The sequence below is a fragment of the Eurypyga helias genome, unplaced genomic scaffold, assembly GCF_000690775.1.
Source record: "Eurypyga helias isolate BGI_N326 unplaced genomic scaffold, ASM69077v1 scaffold29610, whole genome shotgun sequence".
Lineage (NCBI taxonomy): Eukaryota > Metazoa > Chordata > Aves > Eurypygiformes > Eurypygidae > Eurypyga > Eurypyga helias.
The window spans coordinates 20251-30498 of NW_010228078.1; the positions used below are offsets into that span (position 1 = coordinate 20251).

The 10248-nt window shown below is 44.0% G+C and overlaps 1 protein-coding gene across 1 annotated transcript in view; it reads right to left on the reverse strand.

Annotated features, from left to right (window-relative positions):
• Positions 1–2113: 2113 nt before the first annotated feature.
• DRGX (dorsal root ganglia homeobox) overlaps positions 2114–10248 on the reverse strand; it is a gene marked incomplete at its 5' end in the record, with an annotated part of 13751 nt that continues 5616 nt past the window's right edge. The window contains one exon of the mRNA XM_010158386.1: positions 2114–2379. Coding sequence (XP_010156688.1) covers positions 2114–2379 — 266 coding nt within the window. The remainder of the gene's footprint in view (positions 2380–10248) is intronic.

Sequence of the window (10248 nt, forward strand, 5' to 3'; positions counted from 1 at the left end):
GAAGCTGGAACACAAAGACAGATCACAGACTACTGCATGTTCCTTCCACAGTTAGAACAGTTCAGAATTGCCCTAAGAAACACACGGTGTGGCAAAAGTTAAGCAAAATTATTCAATCTGATGAATGTGGGCCTTGTCAGTATTTTTTTTGTGTGTATTTGTATCCAAGGAGAGACCTAGCACTGTCCTCCCTGATGGCCTGTGTCCAGAAGAAAGGGGATGCCCGGCACCCTTCGTTCCTGGAGCAATGAAAGTGCTCGCTGCTGCCAAGCCACCCCTCTGAAGACCTGGTCTTCTGTGTTTTGAATGGGCACTGATACCAAGCTGTGTCCAATGTGTGCCCTGGGGGTACGAGAGGGTCCTGTGAGCCCCAGAGAAGTCCCAGGTTCTGTGAAATTCATGGGCTAAGATCACTTGTGTAGGGTAGAGAAATTTTTGCTGCCGACTTTATTTGAGCCTACCTTTCCAAGCACATCCTCAAGCTCAGATCCAGTAAGAAGCCAAACACAACCCAGTGTAAAAGCTTGTGCTCAGCACATTGCCGGAGTTGCTCAGCACATTGCAGGAAGTCCGCAGCACAGTGTGCAGGATCGACCCTGAATGAAGAGTGGCAGAAAAACCTCAGCTAGCAAATGGAAACCTACAGGCTCTGCTAGATGAGATTCTGTGCCAAAATCAGCCTAAGACTTAAACAGCATCACTTCCAGGGCTGTAACACAGAGCTTTTTGTTGGCAGTAGGACAGACTTTAGCAGCATTCTCATGATGGACCTGCTCTGAAGACCTTGAGAGCTTACAGGAATCCTTCCACTGGCCTCCATGTTACTTGGTCAAGTCACAAAACAGTGGTTTCACCCTGTTCTCGAGGGGCATCTGTGGACAAGCCTAAGGAGTCTGCAAACAGCACCTGAGAAAAGCAAGTCCATGTCACTAAATTTAAGTCTTATCTGCATTTCCCTGGAAAAAATGTGGGGGACCCAAAATTAAAATGCCTTCTCTAGAGCATCAACTGTTAGTCTGTTTTGCCCTGGGGAGTTTTGGGTCAGAGATAAGACAGAGATAAGACAGTTTTGGGTCAGAGATAAGTTCCTGAGGCATCAATTTCTCCTTTGCACTGTACCCACTTTGTAATAATTAAGACATTGTCATATCTAGATTCATTACAATAAGCATTCAGTGAATGGAATAGTCTGATTTTGGATGGCATAAAGGAATACCCTTCCAAGCTTTATATCCCTTTTATTAAAAACATAACATGCAAGGACATATTTGCAGTGTTGCAGTGCAGGATTATTTAGTTTTCCAATCTTTTTTTCCAAGAGAATGATGCTAAAATAACCCCAGCTTTGTTCAGATCTCTGCACTCTCCATTAAATACCATCACAGCTGTTTGAAGCTATGAATGCTGCTCTGGAGTCATGTGTCTTTTATGTCTAACCCAGGGAATGGCAAGAGTAGCAGACTAACATTCACAGGATTTTATTCACAGGTAAACTGATCTCAGCAATTTCCCAGTAACCTACTCCATGGAAAGTTTTCATTTTTGAAGAAAGGAGGGGAGAAGGAAAAGTTGTGAAGTTTTAAATTCTATTTTCTGCTTCTCTTGCACCTGGCTTGCGTGGGATAGGTTTAGTTGAAGTCAAATGCCATCAGAAAACCTCAGATCAGCGTGGTATATAACTGTATATCCTTCACCTTTGCTGTGCATGGTGGGGAAATGATGCCTGGATGCCTCTTCTGCCCTGGACCTTGCATCTGGAAGCACTGTCCTGCTGCCAGCCCTTTGCCTCATGTGGGATGTGAAGCTGAGATGTGTGGGAGCAAGCCAGGATCCTGGGTATTTTGATGTCCCTGGGATGTGGAGGGGGGCCTAAAAACAGTTTCACGAACATTTCCAAACACAGGTAGTGCCAATAAATCAGGGGAATGAACCTACAGTGGCACAAGAAAAGCAAGGGTGTGTGAAAGGCAGCCGAAGAGGCCACTCAGATTCGCCAGGTCTCTGGTGCCCCGTGATGTCCTGCCAGGGCACGGCCACACTGCAGTTCCCCCCACGGCAGAGCCCCGGCGGCCGAGTCCCTGCCCTGAGCCGAGGGGCCGGCACCAGTCTGGCCTCATACGCTCTTCTCTCCTTCCATCTGCTCCTTGGCTGGAGAGGGCTGCTTGTCCTGGCTGCCCTCAGGGCTGGGTTTGGCAGGAGGAGTGGGGCTGCTGCTGGTGGTGGGCAGGAGGTTGGCAGACTGGAGCACAGCCTCCGAGTGCTCCCGGGCCTTCATGCGCAGTGCAGCCACGCTGGCAGTGCGGTTGCTTTGGCAGCCATAGGTGGGCAGGAAGGAGAGGCCCATGGGGTCTGGAACGCAGCACGAGCACAGCGGGCTCCCTGGGGAGGAAGGAGACAAGGCACCATCACTGATGGGGAAGGTCATGGGGACTGTCAGACTGTTCCCTCTGCAGTCAATTCGGAGAGGGCAGAGATAGGGTTGGGGGTCTCAAATGGCAACAAACCCCTCCCCTATTGACCTTTAGTGGGTATGTAGATGTTCTCTGGACCAGGGCTAGAAAAGCCAAATCCTGTTCTGCTGAGGCCCACTGTGAAGGATCAGCCTGTGAGTCACGCAGGGTGACAAACAGCATGAGGGAGGGCAAGCAGGCTCAGAACCAGGTAGTGAAGTTTAGACCACACATGAGATTGCCGCACAAGCAAGGCTGAGCTCACCCCCAGCTCTCATCCCAGGCTGCTGTTCTGTGGGGTCTGAACAGCCACAGACTGGAGGTGTCCTTCACCCTCCACCTGCACACTGAAACCTGATCAATTTGGACAGCTGCACTTGTTGGGTGAGTGTGGGTGTCCCATCACTTATCTGCACCTGAAAGACTACTGCAGAGGAAGGTGAAAATATCCTGTTTATTATTCAAGAACTTATGACGTCCTGTTTCACTATGAGGTGAGATAGGCTTTTCCTTGGCCAGGCCCCTGCCAGCTACTGGCATCATATCTACCTGTAGGAGTCTGTTCTACCTTCACCCACCCAGTGCTGCTTAAGGATGACACCTTGAAGAGAAGGGCCTCCAGAAGTGAGCCAAGGCCACCATAAGCTGCTGCTGCTGACATGGCTTAAGAGTCCCATCAGGAGAGACAGGCCAGGCCATCTCTACACTGTCACCTGAGACACGTGGCCTGTCCCAAGCAGGCAGTAAAACACTGGAAAGAGGGAGAAATAGGTATTCCTCTCCCTCTAAGCCAAAGGCTCCCTTGCAACTCACTGCCAGAGGCAGTCCTGCTCCACCAGCTTCCATCCTGAGGTGGACCACTGCAGGGTTTTCCTCTGGCTTATCTTTGATAACGCTGGGTCTTGAGCCAGTTCCCAAAAAAACATGCCTGGAAATCTACGTTGATCACTATGCAGGACACGTAGTCCATCCAAAAAGCCACCCTGGCACCTACTTTAGATGCATCTGTCAAATGAAAGAGAATGTATCTGAGGAGTAGGGAGGGGAGGAAGGTCAAAATTACCAAGCTACTACTTTAATTTGCTCCCTGGTGAGAAATGTTGGGTGACGTTTTTCCAGTATTCTCAGAGGCCATGTAAACTCCACATTCTCTTCTATGCCCCTGGCAAAAGCCTGTCCTTCGCTGATACACTACCCCCAACAAGGAACAGCCCAGCCATGCACATCCTGACACCATGCAATGTCTTCCCCTGATCTTTCCAAGCCAAGGACTTGCTTTAATTTCTGCAGTTAATATTTGAGTTAAATGGCTCATGACTAAGTGATGGAACTAATAACCTGCAGGGAGCAGGTAGTCTTTCTTTTACACCTCTGCTCTCGGTAGCAATGGGTCAGCTCCCATCTGCTAGGGATGAAGGCAGACAGTTGTTTTGTTTTAGGCTGTTGGCAAGACTTCTCCACAGCAATTGTCAGAGATTAGAAGTTTGCCGATAACGTTTGGAAAAAAAACCCCACCAAACTCTTTGCTTTTTAAAAACAGAATTTACAAGAGACAAGCTATTAATGTAACTGGAAAGTCTTCTTTTCTCTTGTAATACTCCCCTGATAGGGCATATGATCAGCAGACCAACATTTCCATGGGTCCAGGCATTCAAATGAATCGCACAAGCAAGTTTCAGCACTTGACTAAAATCCTCCATTATCTTTTAGCACTAGGAAGCTCAATCCTCAATCCTGTGGCTGCTTCAAGCAGGTCATAAGGAGGGTTTATAACAAAATCTACTCAGTAATACTATATACAGTTTTTGCCACCACCAACCATGCTCATAAAGTCATTTTTTGCCCTGTTGAATTGCAGCTGCTTCAAGGGTGCTGGACGGCCACTGTTGTAACAGGAGGGAGGAGAGGAAGATCGGCATTTCAGAGTCCCTACAGCTTGCAGCAGGTCTTCAACTGCAGAAATCGCACAGAAGTCTGTTTTTTCCCTACTATTAAGCCCCACAACCTTGAGGTTCAGCTCTGAAATGTGGGAGCATCAGCTGTCTTTGCACTCATGCTTTCTAACACAAACTGTGTGAGACTTTCAAATGTGGCTGTTATCCCCCCGGCTGAGGGGAGGGCTGGCCTGTCTGCAGTACCTAACACAGGACAGAGCACAGCCATTGTCTGCTTAGCCGGAAGTGGGGAGAAGTGGAAAAGAGTCTTCCCCTTTTCAAAAGAGCAGGAATCACCTCCATCCCCTATGAATAATTTTTATTCCACTGTTAGGGATAAAATATTTATCAATCTTCAGTACCAGTCTAAGATCTTCACTTAATAATTAGACCTGATATCACCCAGTGGCAATGTTGGGGGGTGGGGGAGTGGGGTGGAGAGTTAGTTACCTGTGGTGGAGACTAGGGTATCTAGCAATATTTCACCCATAAACCACTCCTTTAATTTTCACTGAGGTTAAAACCCTTGCAAACAACAGTTCACACACAGAAAGAAAATGTAAAGTAACAACTGTTATTTGCTCCAGGGTCCAGCTAGAATATAGAAGAGTCGGATTTAGCCCTGTTTCCTTCTAATGTAAAAGGAAGGTTGAATCTACTTTACAATTTCCTGTGTCTGCAGGTAGTAAGTCCAGTGAAATCAATTTAACTTTGTTGGCACAAAAGCCAAGATGAATGGTGGGAGACCCAGGACCCCAAGGTCTCCACCTGATCATCAGTCAGCCCACAATGGGCAGGGACGTGACTTTCACCAAGAAAGATGCATCCACATTTAGCAGACATCAACATTTTCTTACATCTTATTGCAGTAACCCTGAGTCCAGAGTGGGGAAGGAAGGAATGGTTCTTACTTATGTCAGATCCTCAAGGGAGTTTAGGCACCTAGCTCCCATCAAAATCAGTGAGGGTTAAGCCGTTAGCCCTAAAGCCTGATCCAGCTCCCACTAACATCTCTGACAGTCTGATATTACTTTAATGCGATTTGGATCAGGTCGCTACAATACAGACAAGGTACTGTTTCCCTTCTTTCAGGAACTTACTGCCTCCTGTACACAAAATTAAAATACACAATTAGATTTCCATTAACTTACAGCAAATTCTGCTGAATTGATCTGAACCTCCTTGTATTCCTATATGAGATCATACTTTAAATGCTCAGCCTGAACATAAATACTTAATGTAATAAATACAGTCTGAAATATTTGATCCACTTGGCAGTTTAATTGATCTACTACAGAGACTGACAGGAAAAATTAAATTAGTTCTGTCTTGTCTCTGCCAACGTCACATTTCAATTGTAATATTTGATCTACAGTTTCGGTTGTGGACTCTTTTGTGCAGTTCCAAGGTTCAGTTTTAGCTGAGAAGACTGGGATAGGATTGGGGTCCATATTGGCAAATAAGCATTTAAAATACATATTTTGTATTTTAACTCAACAGTTTATAGAATTTAGTAAATAGTCTTTTCAAAAATCAAGACTCCAGTTGCCTTCCTCTTGCCATATTTGTGCACATTAACATTTGATGTGAATGGAACAGCAGCCTGACATAGAGGGAAGTGAGGAAAAATTCTCATTTAAAATCTTCACCTGTCAATGCATGCTGTTTAGTTTGCAATGAAAATAGCATGCTTGAATTAAGTATCATTTTCTTCTGATAGCAGTCTCATTGGTTTGCTTGAGCTCTAAATCCTCATAAACTCTGAAATCACTTTCACAAGGGTTTGAAATTCAACAACAACCTTGAGATTATAGTGTTGTTTACCAGTGAGAGCTGATTCAAAGGGAGCTCCCTCTTGCTCTTCATGCATGATGCCAACACTGTGTCTATTAAAGTCTGAGGAACAAGCAGAAAATCTAGACCTTTTTGAACTCAATCAGGAGGTTCAGAAGAATGAGAAGAGAGGCATGAACTTAGTGAAATAAGGAGACACCACATGCCTCCAGCATAATTTAGGGTAGTGTCAAGGCTGCTAAAGTCGTGCTAGATGATTCCTCCTTCTTGTGCCTAAACCGGTTAAGTGTGAAAGGCCACTTGTGCTGCCCAGAAGCTGGAAGAGCCCTTCAGAACTGACAGAAGAGTCTAAATGTTATGATTTCACATCTCCTTGGCTATGTCCCCAATGCAAAAAACAAAGAGCTGATGATCTGACTCAGTTGCTCTAGCAGGAGTCTTTTTGTGTAAATAACACTAGAACTGGAGGATTTCACCATCCTTTATTTGTGTCATTAGTACAGTTTAAAAAAAAAAAAAAAATTAGAAGCCAGGACCTTGCCTGTTTGGACATGAAAGCTAGCAGCAAAGCCCACAAAAGCTGGGAGAACAGGACCAGTCCTTTGAATAACATCATCTCAGCAACATTTTACCACTCTTCCCTTCCACATTAAACACATGATCTGACCCTAAATCCTGCTGACTTGCGTCACTCCAAGGGGCTTCAATAGGAACCCCTGCCCAGCTAAGGTCCACTAACCTAATCAAGATTTGACCTGGAGGAACAAGCCAGCACCCATTTCCTTCCCATGGTTCTTATGGCTCCTAGGATCTGCATATTCCCTAATATTTGTGATAAAGATCAACCTGAAAGGTAGGGCAGTGCTAGAGTTAGGGATGCAATGAAAGTAATTTGCTCAAGGTCTGTGCATCTGCAGCAAAGAAGTGTTTTAAATTCTCCAGAGTTGCAGTAGGCGGTAAACTAGGGAAAATGCCAAACAGAACCCACTTGATATATTTTCTATTTTGCATAAGAAAAGCCAGTAAATCCATAAGCAAAAATGACAGAGAAAATAAAGGACCCCAGGAGTTTTGATTCCTGTTCCCAAGGTTTTATGGTAAGCAGTGGTGCTTCAATTCAGTACATACCAGTTCAAGGGTAAGTTAGGTCCTTGAACACTTCTTTCTCAGCCTTGGCAATGGGAATTGCCCAATGGAATAATACAAATTCTCTTCATCTTTCCATAATAGAAATTGAAATGTAATGGATGGGCAGTTCTAGTTATGTTTTGGGTTTTTTTTTTTCCTGGATACTGCAATTAAGCCTCCCTAATATAAACATCAACCACAGCAGCAAAAAACCATAAAAGAGCCTAATCAATGGTGCCCTGGAATATCCACTTTGATGTGCATAATGCAATCCAGCATATAAACAACATCAACCACAGCAGCAAAAAAAACATAAAAGAGCCTAATCAATGGTGCCCTGGAATATCCACTTTGATGTGCATAATGCAATCCAGCTTCTTTATCAGTAGTGTGGAGGTGCCGTGAAAACTAACTGAGCTATAACTTGCACAGAGCAGAGCTGTGGGTGAATTATGAAAGTAATTCCCTGGCAAGTGTAATTATTTCTCTCTTCATACACTGCACTCATCTCGGGGTCTGGGGAAATTTCAGTGGAATGTAACAGACACACTCTTGGCCTCAGCCACCAGAATGGTAGAACACTTCCGCTAAAAACCGGAGATTCTTGTTTACACCCATTAATAACATCTTCTACATTAATGAATTGCATTCATGCTGTCATCCATTAAGGAGGTACTTTGAGGTCTCTCTCTGCACAGAACACTAGCTTCTCCTGATGACTCTATTGTTATACAGCCCATAAATAAAACAAGTATTTTCCCTTCATATTTGAGGTCTGCAATTAAATCTACTAAATGGACTGCAGATGCATGGTTTACAGTAAATGATTCATCTTGGAAGATCATGGAAATGTCGAAATCACCACAATGAGGTAGCATAGTTGTCAAATTAGGACAATTTCAGAGAGTAACGAACAATTTTCAGAGAGTAACAAACACCAGAAATTTCACCTATGCCAGCCAACCTTCTTCCTGACTATGGCCAGGGGTGAAGAACTTAAAACTCTGACATAAGAAACCCTGTATACATCACAGAAATTATGATTTTATGCTATTATTTTCAAATGAGAAATTTCATTTTCTGGAAGAATAGTGTGGTAATTAACAGTTGCTTGTTCCTAAGTACAGCCTCCAATGTGCTACACTTCAGAGAGGGAGAGGACTCACCTAAGAAATGGAAAAGTTATATTACTGAATAGACAATACAGGATAGAAACAGAGAAAAACTGTCCAGTGGTAATATAGTCTTCTCTGTAACAGTCTGTGCTCTGAACTGCCGTTCTGATCGCTACTGTATAGGTAGCCTGCTTTCTTCACAGAACATCCCATGGTGGCAATACTGCCCCTTTGGCAAAAAAAAAAAAAATCTGTCTCAGAGACAGCAGGGTTCATGGGGCATATTGCTTAGGGAGAATAGCTTTCTTCTCATTCAACAGAACAGACCTAGTATGTTCCAACAATATCCCCTGTTTACCTAGAAGTGGCACCTGTGGGGTTCAGATGAGCATTGCCTGTTGAAGAGTTGCAGAGCCACACAAAGCACAAGGCAAGCCTACAGTGCACTGCAGTCTTTCCAAAAGCAAGTTACAGACTCAGCCCCTGCCCCATGCTAGGCTGCCCTGAGATTCCTTGCCTCTGCTCAACCAACTTCATTACCAACTATTATATCCTTATACTACAAATTAGATCCAGGAGCTATGTGCCCTAGACACTTTATGCAGCCTTGGAAATCTGGGTCTGGAGCCAAGCAATCAAAGTCAGAAAAGGAGCAAGAGAGGTATTAGCTTCTTTACAGAAGGCAGAGAACTCTCAGGTGGCAGAATGAAAATGGTCCCTGAGAGCATAAAATAATTATTAATTAGTTACATCACCATCATCACTTGGTATTCACTGTATTAGTTTTAATTGTCTCCTAAAGCATCAGTCAAATATTATTCACTGACACCAACGAAGTGTTGGCTCACAAGCCCAGCAAAGCACATCTTGTCTCCTCAAAAGCGTAAGAAAACAACCTAGACTTCCTAGTAGAATCTGATGTGCAGAGAGTGACCACTTGTCTGCAGGCAGCTTTTTGGCCTTACTGAAGCATATAGAGATAAATGTAATTTGACATTTGCATAGAAGAAAACAGGGTCATGCATTCACTGGTGCTGAAACAGTACTTTGATTCCAGAGCAGCCATTTTTTTTTCAAAAGCACAAAGAATTCCTGGTAGTTTCAAAGCATGGTTGACACAAGAGTGATACCAGGAGGACCTCTTGATCATTTTACCCTTAGATAAAACTTGCAAGAGATTGGAAAACCTTACTACTTGTTGAATTTCTCCTAATCCAAGCAATCCAAAAATGAAACAGCTCAGAATTTTATGCCCTGTGCTGATTTTGACGGCATTTTGTGTGGCATAAAGTCCTATGCCCTCAGAATCATTGTGGCAGAGTACTTTTGACATTTCTGCTGCAAAATGAAAACAGATTCTCAAACAAGAGGCTTAGGTCACTTCATTAAGACACATAAGGTCACAAATGTCCACCTAAGTGTAGAGTTAGTTTTCTTTTGACAGGCCTGAAGTGTACACATCAGTTTCTATCTCAAAGGGAGAAATGAGAAGGGAGAGTCAAACAAACTGAATTGAGCAAGACGAAGAAGGTCTTATACAGGTTTTGTGAAGTGTCTCTCCCTGTCCTTTCCTTCCTTCCCACCGCCATTATCTCTTCCTCTAGACTGACATGTAAGCTTGGTTGTGCTCTCAAATATATTGATTTAGATGAACCACCATTCACCTGGTGTTTCCATATCAAAGAAAAACAAAATGTGAATCAGACCTGTGATACTTTTGCTCCACTCAGAACCTCTAGACATCATCCTGTTCATTATAGCCAGTTAAGAAGACTGAAGCTCAAGGTCTGCTGTGCACAGTCCCTACCCCAGGCCAGTGAATTGCTC